Source organism: Polypterus senegalus, chromosome 11, assembly GCF_016835505.1.
Source record: "Polypterus senegalus isolate Bchr_013 chromosome 11, ASM1683550v1, whole genome shotgun sequence".
Taxonomy (NCBI): Eukaryota; Metazoa; Chordata; class Cladistia; order Polypteriformes; family Polypteridae; genus Polypterus; species Polypterus senegalus.
Genome location: NC_053164.1, coordinates 50,631,418 through 50,648,673, shown reverse-complemented (window position 1 = coordinate 50,648,673; position 17,256 = coordinate 50,631,418). Strand labels below are relative to the sequence as shown.

General features: G+C 38.1%; 1 protein-coding gene across 1 annotated transcript in view; it reads right to left on the bottom strand.

Annotated features, from left to right (window-relative positions):
- Positions 1-2,077: 2,077 nt before the first annotated feature.
- Positions 2,078-17,256, bottom strand: part of LOC120538543 (prosaposin-like) — an 18,799-nt gene continuing 3,620 nt past the window's right edge. Inside the window, exons 2-8 of the mRNA XM_039767940.1 lie at positions 10,101-10,226; positions 9,663-9,737; positions 6,096-6,279; positions 5,572-5,711; positions 5,406-5,486; positions 5,080-5,190; positions 2,078-2,228 (exon numbers count right to left, since the gene is read on the bottom strand). Of these exons, the coding sequence (XP_039623874.1) occupies positions 2,193-2,228; positions 5,080-5,190; positions 5,406-5,486; positions 5,572-5,711; positions 6,096-6,279; positions 9,663-9,737; positions 10,101-10,226 (753 nt within the window). The 3' untranslated portion in view covers positions 2,078-2,192. The remainder of the gene's footprint in view (positions 2,229-5,079; positions 5,191-5,405; positions 5,487-5,571; positions 5,712-6,095; positions 6,280-9,662; positions 9,738-10,100; positions 10,227-17,256) is intronic.

The window sequence follows — 17,256 nt, the reverse complement described above, 5'->3', positions numbered from 1 at the left end:
TGTGATCTTGCTTGTAAATGACAATCTGTGTTTTGTATAATTTCATGCCATTCAGTACTAGTATAACACTGCATTCTACTCTTATCATGGCGACGTTCACACCTGGCAGCTTGTAACAGGGTTCTGAAGGTGGTTTGTTCTCTTGTGCTCATCCAAAGCCAGACTGCTTTATTTGGGGTGAACTCATCACTAGATGCTCTGTAAGGATTGGGATGCTGCATCATTCAAAGCTGCTTCTATAAAACTATAAATCCCAAAAAGCTGAAAGTCTGACTTTATAGTGTAGAATGCTGTCAGACTATAGAAAAACCTTAGTTTGAAATATTCTGAGCATTACTACAAATCCCACCACATCGTCAACATCCTGCATTTTTGAGTTTGGCTTTATGAACCAAGTTTGTATGCTGAAAGTGAAATCCTTGAGAATGACAACTTCTACTTTTGCTGTAATACACAAACACTATTCTGTGATTATAGCCCAGTGCTCCCCTCAGTCATGACTCTGCGCTATGTCATTTTTATTGCTTTTATCAGACAGGTTTTGATATGTTATGCATTACTGACTAATCGTGCTAGAGCGTTTTGCCATCGTAAAATCTTTCTGTGAGGCTGTATGTCTGGTGTGACGTTGGTTAGGGGAACTGGCTGGGATAAAAGAAATAGAAAGTGGATGTTGTCTTCTGATTTTATATTTTTATCATTTATTAAATGACAGGACAAAAGTACAGTACATTAGCCAAAGAGTTCTTATAAGAATATTGTTTTTAAAACCAGAAGGCATGTCTATTGAGAAACGTCAAAGGGAACAATACAAGCTTTTAAAATTGTATTTAAATATACTGTCCTGTATATACAATCCACAAATTACATTACTTTAAAATGTAGCCTCATTAAATTTGAGCAAAAGACAGGATTTTATAAAAAAATATCCACTTAAGTACATTTTTTGTAAGCTAATATATTGGTGACTTCAAAAACATGCAGGTTATATTGGTAGATATTAGTAAGCAAGTAGCTGAATCTGTATAGCAGAGCTCTTAAACTGTTGATATGTTCATGAATAGTAAAAACCTTCTGAAAACACTGTGCAGCCTGCACCGATCACAAATATTTTAGCCCCTTTATGCTTAACGAAAAAAAGTAGCCAAGTATTCATTAGAAATAAGCACATAATTAGCATGCAAGTGAGGATCTCAAAATTGACTGTGCAAATGTTCATATACAGTAGTCTTTAAATTTTAGTAACTCGCTATCACTTTAAGGCAAATTCTATCAATCATTATAGTAGGTTGCTTCTTTCTGATATATTGGACTAGCCTCTGTACAATGGCAGATTATATTCATGTTATATATATATATATACACTTGAGGTGGGTTAAAATCTAAGTGGTCAACATAGAACTCGGCTTTAACATTTATCAGTGTCCCCTATTGGAATGTATTTTGTAATGCATGTAGTAATTGTACTGCATCTGTCACCATCTGTTGGAATGACAAATGCAATGCATATGTCTACGCTATATGCCATTTGGTATGGGATTTGTAAAAACAATGTTAATGTTTGTAATGCACCATCTAATGGAATGACAAATGCGGTGGATTTTATTACTACAAATGTTTGCCTTCTGCTATTTGTTGGAATGACAGACATAGGAACTGGGCAGACACACATTCTGTACACGTAGACACTTATTCTTTTAAGGTGGATATGACCTTAACTACAATCTGGCAGGGGGAAACTAGAATGCAGTATATTTTCTATTTTCTAAGTGCAGCAAACCTTTAAGTAATATAAGAAACTGAAATCTTTCATAGTGCACATTTAGGATTTTTCAGTGACACAAGTAAAATGTCAGCTAAGAGTTGTGTGGATTTCTTATCCTAGATTAGTACATATGCATTTAAGGCAAGTCTTGGATTTAGTGGAGCAAACTGTGAAATGATATTTCTCTTTAAGATGTTCATAGTCTACATTAAGTAAAAGACATTACGTTGTTTTCTTTTTTTTAACTGGACATTGCACATGTTAATTTACAGCAGAAAATGTATTGAAAAATCATTAAGAGTGCTGAGCATATTATTGTATATTAGTAGGATTTAGTGCAGGATTATGTTGCAAGGATCACAGAGACTTGCAGTGAGCTTCTTGGTGGAGCTGACGCTGCGTTCACTTTGTCAGGCCTCTGTGCTGCTCATTTCCAGACATGAGACTGGCAGTGCTCCACAGCCTATGGAGGAAAGCAAAGCATTTGAATTAGATACCCACAGTTCAAAAATGAAATCATGCAACATATGAAATCAAATATTGGGAATAAAGTGGATTATACTGTCACTTAACATTAAGCAGACCATGATGAGCTTTATATGTATATTTTAATTGTCATGTTTAGCATGTAAAGAGCATTAATGCTATGAGGAAACAAACTTCATTACCTCTTCTTAAAGAGTAAACTCAGGCAGACCTGCATGAGCTCATTTGTTACTGGCATTGAGCATTCAGGGCCTAGAATTGCACTGACTGGGTTAGAGGCGAGACACGAGTTACACAGCAGAACTCACATGTAGTGTTTGAGGAGAAAACCAAACATCTGTCAGTAACCTTTTTGAGAAAAATCTAAAGAAATCAATGGTGCACGACGAGCAGACCTGCTGAATCACAACTCGTCCTTCTGTCTACTTCCCAAAGATGTCGACATTCGATAAATTTGAAAATCTTATAATGCTGCACGCCCATGCTTTGGGACAGTCAAATGGGACATTTCACAGGAAAGGTGTCTCCTCCTAGTGGGACAGTTTGTAGAAAACAGTTACCTGAACTAGCCAGGACAACATCTTGCCTCCTATAAAAACAAGGTGAGCCAGAATTGAACATTTTTGTGGTCTAATTATATTTGTTTTGTTTCCAGAGTTTATCTCAAATTGCTTTATGCAGAGACCAAATACCAAATTAACAGCACCCTCATGTTTCTCCCAAAAACACTTGACTGCTGCATAAAACACCCCAAAATTAAGTGAATACGAAAGTAAGTATGAGTGAGCTCTTTGCTGGGCCACATAGAGCCAATTCCTGCCCTGATCCTGATTCTGCTCAAAGAGGTTCTGGTGTAAATGGAATTAGGCGGTTCAGTAATTTGGGAACGTGGATTTTGGATAGCATGTTGATACAGTGATGAATGCTTCGTCCTGCTGGTTCAATTTGCACCTCTAACTCTCAGTAGTAGTAGTTTTGGCATGCGTACAGAAGACGGTGAAAGTCTTACTAGCATATGTAACCAACATGCAACACGGTAAGAAGAATGTATTAAAATAACAGAAGTTCATTTTTATAGCATTTTTCTAAACACTCTAAATGCTTTACATAAACTGCATGGAACCACCACACCCACCAATGTGCAGCATCCACCTGGATGATATGATGGCACCAGTGCACTCGCCACACACTAGCTATTAGGTAGTGAAGGGATGAGACCGATATTAACTAAATTAGAGGTAGGGGTGATTAGGGGACCAGAATGACTAGGCAATTGGGAAATTTAGCCAGGACATTGAAGTAAACCATACTATTTTCAAAGGGTGCCCAGGAATCCTCCATGACTACAGAGGGTCAGAACCTCGGTTTTATGTCTCATCTGAAGGATGGCCCAATTTTTACTGCACAGTGTTCACAACACTGCACTGGGGCATTGGGTTACTCACACAGACCACAGGTTAATCGTCCCCTGATTGCCTCACTACCACCTCTTCCAGCAACACCTCAAGCTTTTCCTAGATGGTCTCACATCCAAGTACTGGCTGGGCCCAAATGTGCTTCGCTTCAGGTGGATTACTTGTTATATTTTAATTAATAGGAACCATAAATCCGCCAACCTGATGTACTGCCCTTAATAATATGAATAATTCTTTATTTTCTCACTACTCCAAGCGCTTTAGTGAGTGGGGAGCCAATTTAGTGGTGGTAAATGTTTAGCATTCACATGGATGGTGTGACGGCAGTCATTTTGTGACAGTGTGCTCACCACACCAAGCTGTTAGGTGGTGAAGTAATGAGAGAGAGCTAATTAGAGACGAGATGATTAAGGGGCCAGAATGACTAGGCAATTAACGACAATTTAGCCTGGACATCGGAATATACTCTGTTCTCACAGTATATTTACTAATTGGAAAATAATTGTGTTCCTAAGAATTACTTTTGAAGTCTCTGAAATGCCTTTTGTTTGGCACCTCTTAACTTGCCTGTATGAGTAAATCCAACATGATATACTGTTTGGCTCGTCTTGCTGTTTAGTTATGCACAACATTGAACTTTTTGTGGTTCCCTTCCCTATTTTTGGTCCTCCACACTTAAAAAACCTGCATTTTTATGAAATTCTTGGACCATGCAGGGAATCACAGCCTTATGATAGAGTAACCCAAAAGGTGTCTTCACCAGAAATGATCAGTAGGACTTGAGGTTGTGTATACTGTATGCCACATCAACTCAACGTGATACGTTTTTTTCAAAGTTTTCTCAAAGCTTCAAGAAAATGGGGATCGATAAGGTAGGCATGTGAAGTGTCATTTAGGCTATTTTTAGTTTGCTGATCGCAAATATCATATTTTTGATATCTGACTCTTTATCGGTGGTCCTAGCCCTCTCAGAGCCAAAAATGACAAATTTTAACCCTAATCCTGCTTGGTATCATTTTCGACTATTTCAAGGTCAGTGACTATGAACACGATGTTGTTTTTCTTTACGATCCTTCACTAGCGATCTAGACCTCTATATACATCTGACACAGGGTGAAAAATGATGCATTTCTATTCTACAATCAAGAATAATTTAGACATTACAACATTGAAATTAAGCACACATTTTAGTATTTCACATATCTGATGCAAGTATTCTGGTGTATTATGTACTTCTTCCTCATAAAGTAAATCATTACATTTCTTATAAACACCCTGAATTAGGATGGCTTCCACAAACTGAGACTTTTTACAGTTTGACTGTAGGAAGCCAACTCTGCTAAAAAGCCAGTGCTTACTAAGTTGATCATTTCCAAACTGTAAGTATCTGAGAGACATGTTGCCCATACATACGTTACACTGCTTGGCAGTTTGCAAGTCCAAGCACCAATATGTCGGCCCCCAGGTGCATTCACTGTTCTCCAGGTGGGGTGTGATGTCTGCCTCGCTGCAGGCCTCTATTTCCTATTTAAACAGAAACAGCTTGTGAATCTAAAGCATCATTCTTGTTGTTGTTGTGGTGTGTTTAATTTTGGAAACCGCTGGCCTGGGTCAGTTCTCTGAAGGCCATTTCATTGCACCACATACTTCATTATTTCTTCATTTTTTAAATGTAAAAACAATTCTGCATATGCTACAGACAGACAGAACACAGTGAGGATATTATACCAAATTGTTACCTTGCAAACGGTCTGAAAGTCCCATTTCTTGCCCGTAACCTTCACCAGTTTCGGGCTGTATGTTTGCACAAAGTTCTTGCACTGAAAGAAACAAAATCGCCTTTTTATTATTCATGCGTGTCTGAACAGTTTTACAAACCCACTGATGTAAATAAAACAGGCTGACCGTAGGAAGAGGAAGCTGGTGAGAGTAGCACGCTGAGCTGAGAGTGGCCTCTGTCTCTAGGGCAGTAGCATTGTCACTCAGGGACACCTGCAGGGATGGCACCAGGCTGTGGCACAAGGCACAATCGGATTCTGAGTTAACTGAAATGAAAAATGTGCATTGAAATGTTGGTTACACTACTCTGTAAAACCAGTGCTGTCAGTGTCTACCACAATTTCTGTCAAAACTGAGTGAGTAAGACACAGGAAATCATTTGATGCAACCAAACAAAACTCATGCATAAAGTGTGTTTTAAATTTTGTATACTTAGCATTCATAATTTTTCTTAAACTCCTCATTTAGATGGTAACTAAAATTAACAGCTTAAACATTTTAGTGTAACACATAACTTAAGCCTCTCTTGAAATAATGAAACATTTTTAAAATGACATCCAAACTCTAACCTTCTTTCATAGTGACGGGTGCTTGAACATGGTTGGGTGCACCGCTTGTGGAATTATTGTGGTCATCCGTGTATAACTCACCTTGAAGCAGGCCAGTCTGTTGTATAAAGCAGAGGCGGAGCAAAGTGCAGATAGTCTGTGGAGCCATTGAGGACAACAAGAAGTCGACTGCAACTTTGCCATATGTTGTCACGAATATCTTGCACTGTGCAGTGTAACGTGGCATGCTGGAGCACACCTTGTTCAAAAATTTAATAATTGTATCCTGTAATTACAATAGAAAACAGAAAGGTTTAACCATGAACAGAAACTTTTTAAACAATTCAAATGAGAACAGGCTATTCAGACTAACAACCTTGTCCATCCTATTCACTTTGATCCTCCAAAATAACATCAAGGTGAGATTTCAAGGCCTCTAATTTCACCCCACTATTTGGTAATTTATTCCATGAGTCTGTGGGTCTTTGCATAAAAAGCAACTTCCAGACATTTTTATAAAATCTGCTCTTAATAAGGTTCCAACTGTTTTCTCTATGTTCTTGTTGAGGAATTTATTTTAAAGTGACATCTGGGATCTGCTATACTGATTCCCTTCATAATTTTAAACACTTCAGCCATGTCACACCTTAATACATGTTTGCTTCAGCTGAGAAGGTTCAGCTCCTTTAATCCCTCCTCATAACACAAACCTCTTAGTCCTGGAATCAGTCTAGTCGCTCTCCTCTGCACTTTCTCTGGCAATGCTGTTTTTTTTGTAATATGGCAACCAAAACAGAACACTGTAATCCAGGGGTCTCATTTATAAAACTTTGCATGGATTTGAGCGTGAAATTATGTTTCAGGCTAAAAAAACACATTTTTATGTAATTTACCTCACAATCATCATGCAAGTGTGAGTAACTGAACACTCCTAGAACTCCATCTGGTGCCACCCTAAAACAACCAGACGTGGACTATGCTAATTAATCTCTTAATTATATATGACTGGAGACCACCGTGAGTTAACTGTGGTTAAAACCTGGAGGTAACTGTTAGACGACTCAATGGGTGTCCCATTTCTGAACCCATTCAACGCATCGTGACGGTGGCACACAAAGTAGAAGTGGTGATTTTGAACTGCAAAGATCAGAGGTGTTCTCTTTAACCTGGTACAACAGACAGTAAGCTTCCAATTTTCGCAAAGCATCTACAGAGAAAAGGTCTTCTAAACAAACCTGATTAGATTTTTAAAATGTGTGTCACATATGCAGAGAACACATTGCATGTCTTAAAAATAAACATAACCTAATGCAAGGGAAAAACTTCTCTGTAGTTTTAGATTATACGTTGGCATTCAACAGCAATAATGGACGAAAGGTAAACATGAAAAATATGTCACAGGTGCTCTGTTGTTCAACGTTATGACAGTAGTGTAGGAGTCGATGTAACCTTGAAAAAACTGACAGGTACATTCATGAAAATTTGAAGTAAAAGGTGTGCCACAGTCCATCAAAATGACTTCTGTTAAGAGAGCTGATAAAGACAAAGCTACAGGAGATGCACATTTCAGTACAGTGATCCCTTGCTATATCGCGCTTCGACTTTCACGGCTTCACTCTATCGCGGATTTTAAATGTTAGCATATCTAAATATATATCACGGATTTTTCGCTGGTTTGCGGATTTCTGCGGACAATGGGTCTTTTAATTTATGGTACATGTTTCCTCAGTTGGTTTGCCCAGTTGATTTCATACAAGGGACGCTATTGGAGGATGGCTGAGAAGCTACCCAATCAGAGCACGTATTACGTATTAAATAAAACTCCTCAATTATATACAATATGCTTCCCGCATGGTGCTTTGCATACTTAAAAGCTCTAGCAGCACCTATTGATTTTTGATTGTTTGCTTTTCTCTGCCTCTCTCACTCTCTCTGACATTCTCTGCTCCTGACGGAGGGGGTGTGAGCAGAGGGGCTGTTTCCACAGAGGATACGGACGCTTCTCTAAAAAATGCTGAAAGACTACCTTCACATTGCTCCCTTCCTTGCGTCCGCTTTATCGTGGTGCTTCGCATATTTCAAAGCCCAACAGCACATATTGATTTTTGATTGTTTGCTTTTCTCTCTCTCTCTCTGACATTCTCTGCTTCTGACCCGCACTTCTTTGAAGAGGAAGATATGTTTGCATTCTTTTAATTGTGAGAAAGAACTGTCATCTCTGTCTTGTCATGGAGCACAGTTTTAACTTTTGACTAAAGGGTGTTATTTCATGTCTAGAGGGCTCTAATAATGTTATAAAATGTATTTAGAAGGTCGTGAACAGGTTTTCTATGCTCCAACTGCGAAAATATTAGATCTATAAATAAAGAATCCTACTTCGCGGAAATTCATTTATCGCGGTAGAGTATGGAACGGATTAACCGCGATAAACGAGGGTTTACCGTATTGAAAACACCTGAATCAGTAAATCTTCCTACCAACACTGGTAGATACACAGATGAGACTACACAACATCCACCTTTTGACTGGATGTCTAAATGAGTAACTAACGAAATTTAACATTACTGTCTAATTGGGAATGCAAACACGCCATGACAGAATAACTGCAGCATTTTAATACATTGTATAGCCATAGACCACAATCCATCCATCCATCATCCAACCCACTACATCCCAACTACAGAGTCATGGGGGTCCGCCAGAGCCAATCCCAACCAACACAGGGCGCAAAGCAGCAAAACAAACCCCAGGCAGGGTGCCAGCCCACTGCAGCCATAGACCACAATGCTTATCTAAACTGTTTTCTGTTATCTCGTATAGAAACGGTTAAAATGACAGAAAGCAGACAGAAGCACACCTCAAATGTATGGAGCCTCAGTATTTGAGGTTGTCTAAGTCTGTCTGTCTCCACTGCTGCAGCACTCATTACAACGTGTAAATTAAGCTTCAGTTACCTTCTGCTACTGAACTCCTGAATGGATAACAGCAACTTTAGCTTTTTATTTTCTGAGCTTCAAGTCTTTTGTTTAGTATCTTGCTGCTCTCTCCCTTAAAACCCCAGCACCATTTTAAATTGCAGGGACTAAAGAAACTGGGGTTGGGTGTTTTAGGAAGAAGCCCTGTGGGTGTAGCCATTATAGTACAAGATGTTACTGCTATTCACTACCTGCTTTTTAATGGGTTGTCCACAGAAATGTAATCGTTTTGAGAGTCATGTCTGGACCCACAAGACTAGGCATTACGTAACTACCACCAGTCCCACAACCTGAACACCTATCCCTTTGTGATCTGCTGTGGAAACCATAAAGACAGCAAAGCCGCTAGAGAAAAATGATTGAACAAGCAAGAAAAAATAAAAAAAAAAAGCTTTCTTTTGTTGGAGGGATAAAATCGTGTTTTAATAAGCATATTACAAACCACTCCAGCCCATAAATCATTTTGAGATGCCCCTGCTCTTCATGCCTTTCTATTCCATAAACAGATTCAGAAACTGCATGGATATTTATCAGTCAATGTCTCAAAGTACCGTGTCTTGCAATTGTTACCACACAATGTGATATTCCCATATGGAATGACAATTTCCCAAAAAACGTGCATCAAGTTCACTTACCCAGAGCAGGCACTCTAAATATAAGAACACAAATTCAATGAACTTTTACAGCTCCTCACCTCTGCCCTTTTCTTTGGGATCAGGCTTTCCAACCTATTGAGAAGGAAGATGCATAATGTGCACAGTGGCTGTAGCTGGAGATAAAATGATAAGAAGGTTAGAATAAAGTGAGGAGAATTGGAGGAGTGACATACGGGAAAACATCAAATTTGATACTATGAGACACATTATGTGGTCAGGTTTACCCTACAATGACTAGCGGGGGCATATAGACTTCATAAAAAGCTGTGGTTTTAAATGTAATTTAGTAAGGATGAGTTTTGACTAACAAAGAGCTCAGAGTCCAGTTCATGTTAAAAAAAAATTATAATGCTCGGTTACCTATAGGACACATTTCTCTGGGCGATACTATTAAAAGAATTTCTAATTCATTAAAGAAGTGTAGTTTACAGTGGACATTAGAATAAAAACTTTGGTATCCCTTCTGAAAAACTTACTTTTGTTGAGCCTGTTGCAGTTGGAACGGCTGAATCGAATATGTCATTGGTGAGGAGCTCTGAGTTTTCTATCCCCGGATTTTCAGACTTGCACAGCCCAATGGTTGCACAGGCAGAGTCAGGTTTCTATAGGGAAGTCAGAGACAAAATGTATTTGAAAAGTCAACAAACAAATCCAGACAGAGCACCTTGCACTGGCCTTATGGTGTTGATCAGAGCAGTACAGCCTGTGCCACTGAAAGTTGGTCATCATTTATAACAGACTTAGTCCTGAACAGGCTCATGTTGGGTGGTGGAGCCTATCAAAGCGTACATAAAGCGCAAGGCTGGAACAAACCTTGGAGAGGGTGCCAGTCCATCACAGGGCTAACAACAGTGTAACATCTATTTATATAGCACATTTTCATACAAATGATGTAGGTCAAAATGCTTTTCAAGATGAAGAAAGAAAGGTTTATACAAAACAAAAATAAAATTAGGCAATACTAAATCACAAAGAATAAAATAAGATCCATTGCCAGAAAGGACAGAAAAAACAAACTCCGGATGGGCTGGAGAGGAAAAAAACAATCTGCAGGGGTCCGAAGGCCACGAGACCACCCTGCCTCCTCTGGGCATTCTACCTAACATAAATGATCTAAATCAGTCCTCATGATTTTCAGGCTTCACGTGAAATAATATGATTAAGATCATGTGGACATATGGGGTACTGCCTTCAATCCATCAATGTAGGGACTGTATGGTGCCTTGATCAGGTGGTGGTGGAGATGGTGCAGATCGCAACCACTGAAAGACCAGAAAAAGAACAGCAGAGAAAAGTAAGGATTGGTATGATTATTTAAGGCTTTGTAAACCATAAGCAGATTTTTAAAGTCAATTCTGAATGTCACAGCAAGTAATATAACAACATCAAAACTGGAGATATGCGTTCGGATTTTCTTTTCCTAGTTAAGATTCTGGCAGCTGCATTCTGCACCAGTTGCAACCAATTGATGTCTTTATTGGGTACTCCTGAGACTACCTGCATTGCAGTAATCTAGTTGACTAAAAACAAAAGTGTGAACTAATTTTTCAGCATCTTGTAAAGTTAGAAGGGATCTAACTTTTGTTATATTCCTTAACTGGAAAAGATGCAGTTCTGGTAATCTGATTAATATGCAATTTAAAATTTAGGTCAGAGTCTATTATCCCTAAATTCTTTACCTTGGTCTTGACTTTTAAGCCTAATTGATCAAGTTTATTTCTAATACTCCCATTATATCCATTTTTGCCTACAACTAAGATTTCTATTTTCTCCTACTTAGTGTGAGAAAATCACTACTCATACCCTCCCAAACAAGTAAGACATTGGGTCAGTGAACCAAGAGAGTCGGGGTCATCAGGTGCCATTGATAAATACGGTTGTGCGTCATCCGCATAGCTGTGGTAGCTCACTTTATGCCTTGAGATAATCTGACCTAACGGAAGCATGAAGATTGAAAGAGCAGCGGACCCAGGATAGGTCATTGTGGAACACCATATATAATATCATATATCTTCGAAGTATAATTACCACAACAAACAAAGAATTTTCTACCTTTTAAGGAAGACTCAAACCAATTTAAGACACTGCCGGAGAGGCCCACCCACTGACTAAAGTGATTTATAAGAATATTGCGATCAATGGTATCAAATGCGGCGCTCAGATCTAAGAGGATGAAAACAGATAAACGGCCTCTGTCTGCATTTACCCGCAAGTCATTTACTGCTTTTAACTGTGCTGTTTCTGTACTGTGATTTGTTCTAAAACCTGACTGAAACTTGTCAAGAATAGCATGTTTATTCAAGTGATCATTTAGCTGCATAATGGCTGCGTTTTTCTCAAATTTTACTTAAGAAAGGCAGGTTAGAAATAGGTCTCAAATTGTCAAAAACAGAACAGTTGAGATTATTTTTCTTGAGCAGAGCAGTCTTAAGAACAGTCTGGGAAGACCCCTATATCTAGTAATGAATTTACTACATCAAGCATATCAGACACTTCTTTGAAAATGCTTCTTGGTTTTGGGTCAAGAACATAGGTGGAGGGCTCCAGTTGGCACCGCTCAAAGAAAATTAAAGGATCACTTTTGAAAACACATCAGATCTCAATTTGGGAACCATGCTGGATATCTCTACTGATATGGACTGGGTAATGTGTTAGGAATAAAAGGATGCCACACCATTTGATGGAAAATGAAAATTATCAACCTACAGATGGCTGAATTCAAAGACAACCTGAAAATCAAGGTGAAAAAATGATGCGGCAGGCTAGTCCATTTTTTGCGAAATTTCATTGCAGCAACTCAAAATTGTACTCAGTAGTTTTTATGGCCCCCACATGCTTGTAGGCATGCCTGACAACATCTGGACATGCTCCTAATGAGATGATGGATGGCTTTGGACTGTGGGAGGATGCCGGAGCACCAGGAGGAAACCCACACAGACACAGGTAGAACATGCAGACTCCATGTAGGGAGGACCTGGGCTGTGAACCCTGGTCTTCTTGTTGTGAAGCAGCAGTACTAGCACTGTGCTGCCATGGCACTGAAAGAATGTAAATTCAAGGCTCAAAAAAGAACATTTTTAGTCCTTTCAAAAACTGTTAATGTATTCACTTTGTCTGTAACAGACTTAAAATAAAATGGAAAGAACTGGAGCAACTGAATTTGGATTTTATTCATGCGAAAAACGGTTGACTTTCTTACTTGCCAAGATGTTCCTGAATTAATTTGAAATATCCCCTTTTAGCACCCACAAGCTGAGAATCAGATAACAAATTTGTTTTAATAATGTAAAGGGATATTGTGAGTTGGACTATAATTGATTAATGACATTTTTGGATGGGTGGATGGATATAATATATATATAAATAATATATATATATATATATAAATAATATATATATATATATATATATATATATATATATATATATATATATATATATATATATATATATATATATATATATATATATATATATATATATATATATATATATATATATATATATACACAGTGGGTACAGAAAGTATTCAGACCCCCTTCAGTTTTTCACTCTTTGTTATATTGCAGCCATTTGCTAAAATCATTTAAATTAATTAATCCTCATTAATGTACACACAGCACCCCATATTGACAGACAAAAAAGAATTTTTAAATTGTTGCAGATTTATTAAAAAAGAAAAACTGAAATATCACATGGTCCTAAGTATTCAGACCCTTTGCTGTGACACTCATATATTTAACTCAGGTGCTTTCCATTTCTTCTGATCATCCTTGAGATCACCTTCATTTAAGTCCAGCTGTGTTTGATTATGCTGATTAGACTTGATTAGGAAAGCCACACACCTGTCTATATAAGACCTTACAGCTCACAATGCATGTCAGAGAAAATGAGAATCATGAGGTCAACTCAGAGACAGAATTGTGGCAAGGCACAGATCTGGCCAAGGTTACAAAAAAATTTCTGCTGCACTTAAGGTTCCCAAGAGCACAATGGCCTCCATAATCCTTAAATGGAAGACGTTTCGGACGACCAGAACCCTTCCTAGAGCTGGCCATCCAGCCAAGCTGAGCTACCAGGGGAGAACAGCCTTGGTGAGAGAGGTAAAGAAGAACCCAAAGATCACTTTGGCTGAGCTCCAGAGATGCAGTCAGGAGATGGGAGAAAGTTGTAGAAAGTTAACCATCACTGCAGCCCTCCATCAGTCAGGGCTTTATGGAAGAGTGGCCTGTCAGAAGCCTCTCCTCGGTGCAAGACACATGACAACCCGCATGGAGTTTGCTAAAAGACACCTGAAGGACTCTGAGATGGTCAGAAATTCCAACAAGACACTGACCCTAAGCACACAGCTAAAATAATGAAGGAGTGGCTTCACAACAACTCTGTGATTGTTCTTGAATGGCCCAGCCAGAGCCCTGACTTAAACCCAATTGAGCATCTCTGGAGAGACCTAAAAATGGCTGTCCACCAACATTTACCATCCAACCTGACAGAACTGGAGAGGATCTGCAAGGAGGAATGGCAGAGGATCCCCAAATTCTGGTGTGAAAAACTTGTTGCATCTTTCCCAAGAAGACTCATGGCTGTATTAGCTCAAAAGGGTGCTTCTACTAAATACTGAGAAAAGGGTCTGAATACTTAGGACCATGTGATATTTCAGTTTTTCTTTTTTAATAAATCTGCAATAATTTCAAAAATTCTCTTTTTTGTCTGTGAATATGGGGTGCTGTGTGTACATTAATTAGGAAAAAAATTAATTTAAATGATTTTAGCAAATGGCTGCAATATAACAAAGAGTGAAAAATTGAAGGGGGTCTGAATACTTTCCATAGTATGCGTGTATGTATGTATGTATATATATATATATATATATATATATATATATATATATATATATATATATATATATATATATAAAATATTAGATGTATTAATCCATAAATCCATTCATTCTTTCAACCAGTTTTTTCATTTGAGGGACACATGGACCAGAAGTCCATCCCAGTAGCACTGGTTGTAAGGCAGGTCTCCTTTATGGAACATAAGCCAATCCCATGCCATGCTATGAACAAGAAGTGAAGTACCCTAATGTGCACATCTTTAAGATTTGGGTGAAAATCCATCTGATCATGAAAATAATGCCGGCAGAGACTGGCTGTGAATGCAATCCATTTCACTTAGACTGTTAGATAAGAGGAGAATCTTTGTTATTCAGTACTGTAAATATTGCTGTCATGAACTAGGAATCCCAAGCACTTCCAATAATGCCCACTAGTAATATATAATGTAATATAATATAATAATGCCTCAGCTAGTAAAAACAGAATCTTTATAAAATAAAAGATTTTATTCTTTGCAAAAAGTATTTTAATCAATACTAGTACAGTTTCCAAAAGCAAAGTCAAAAAACAAAGTTGAAATGTCAGAGATCCAACAATTAACGGAATTCACAATAAACACAAGAAAACTCAACAGTTCCAGACATGTTCGAAACGAACCGTCAGCAACCAGGGAAGACCCTCCAGATTTATAGGGGGAGAGTAGTTTCTGGCAGTGACTGGAAGGTGACCCAGGCTCTTGGGAGGAACACCCAAAAAATACAAGGAACATATTGTAGGGAGCTTGCCAAAATAAACACAATCAAAAACAAAGAATAATGTAGATACGTGTGTTCCAGTTTTACGATCCCCACCTTGCCAATTGTGATGACAGTGTTGGAAATCTCAAGCCTAAAAGATATGTCGGAGACCGAAAAGAATCTCAAAGCTCCATGGGTGCATGAAAAGAGCATATGTTTAATCTCTTCTTCATGAAATAGAGAAAGAGAAAATGGTGTTTTCTTAGTAATAGAATGGGGTTTTGGAGGATGCCATCCTGTGTAGTGATATTTTCCTGTGGCGAGGTGGACACCCCTGTTCATGGTGGTGCACTTCAATATGCATACTTTTGAAAAGTACTGCATGCAGTATCCCACCATTTTAAAAATGCACTACACTCCTCCATAAATATAACTGATTGTACTGCTGATGGCAGATTACATGGATTATACTTCTGTAGAAATAACACACGGAAACATGGAACTGTTTGCAAAAATATTTGTTTTCCACTCCAAAGGATCTATAAAACCTCCAACTCTTTTTAGTGAGCTTTGCATTTAAGCAGTTGTGAAATTGAGTGTGAGAGTGTATGTGAATTGAGACTTGACTGTTTTGCTCATTACTAATCTTTACAAAAATATGACTTGTAGTCCCACAGATCATTGTTACTGCTATCATTGTCTACATTTTAAAGAAAAGAACCAACAATTGTGCTCCTTGAAGAAATGGATGGGGTATTGTCAAGCAAACACATTAATGGAACTTTGACTATGTCTTCCACTGCTCAAAAATGACCAAGAATTTCAGAAACTGTTTCTGAAAAATAATAATTTTATTAAACATTCTAAAAATTAGGTTGTTTAGTGCCACAGATAGCAAAACAAATCCAATAACAGTTCAAGCATTATCTGTATACCTTCTAATTTTTCACCTAATTTTAAATTTACTTATTGAACTTTTTAAGCTAAAAGGAAATTGTGTTCAATAAGTGCTCCTATAAACAGAATTTATTTGAAAACAACAGGATTGCAGCATTTCGGGAGTGCAATGAGAGTACCAAATGCTGTTGTGATCCTTTCCCGAGTTATACAAACCATAATCACAAACACAACTAGACATCACCTCGTTTTAGGGGATGACTAAAATGTAAATCAGTCAAACTTGAGATCAGAAGTTGGACCACACTACAATGTTTTTGTTCCATACTAGAGGTGGACAAATTCAAAATCCTGAACCCATTGCCTGGGCATGATTTACTCTAGCAATTCAATTTCTCCACAGTGTATGGCAGTATTGTGAAACTGTTCTCAACACTTCACTGTCCTTCACATTTTTTTAAGCGCAACCTTCCTTTTATGCCTTTGGAAATCAACATGAGTTCTAAGAATATTGTGAGATTAAAATCGGAGACCATGAGATGGTCTAAAACATGGACATGGTTAAATAAAGCAAGGTGTCAAAGCTGTGAGATCAGATCAGACACTGGAAATGGCAACCAAGGGGCAAGAGAAGAATCTGACGTTGGGACAAAGAAAAATAATAACCAGGAGCACAAACCTAGAACTGGGGCCTACTTGAAATATTGTTTTCTTTGATGCGACTCCACCACAAGATAATGCATACTGAGGCTGACACGTATAAATGTTACAACCGTATCGTCAGTGTGATGAAATTCAGTCACATGACACCTCCCAAATGTGTTGCACAAATAAAAAGAATAAGATAGGAGTGTCTTGGAGGGACATCAGCTGCTCAATAACATTTTAAATTTTGCTCAAATGAACTGCAATGACCTATAAAGGACAACCTGCATCCTTTCTTTCTTGTGATCAAATATATTCACATTCTTTCTTTTTTTGTCTGATTTACCAATTTATACCTTTAATGCATCCGTCTTGTTATCCGAGTGATTTATGTTGCTTTTAGTTTAAAATGGACAACTTTTTACTTAATGATAAAACAAACCAAGACACAAAGAGTTTGCACAGATAAGTATGAGGATGAATGCTTTTGGGCAGAGATATCCATCACCAGG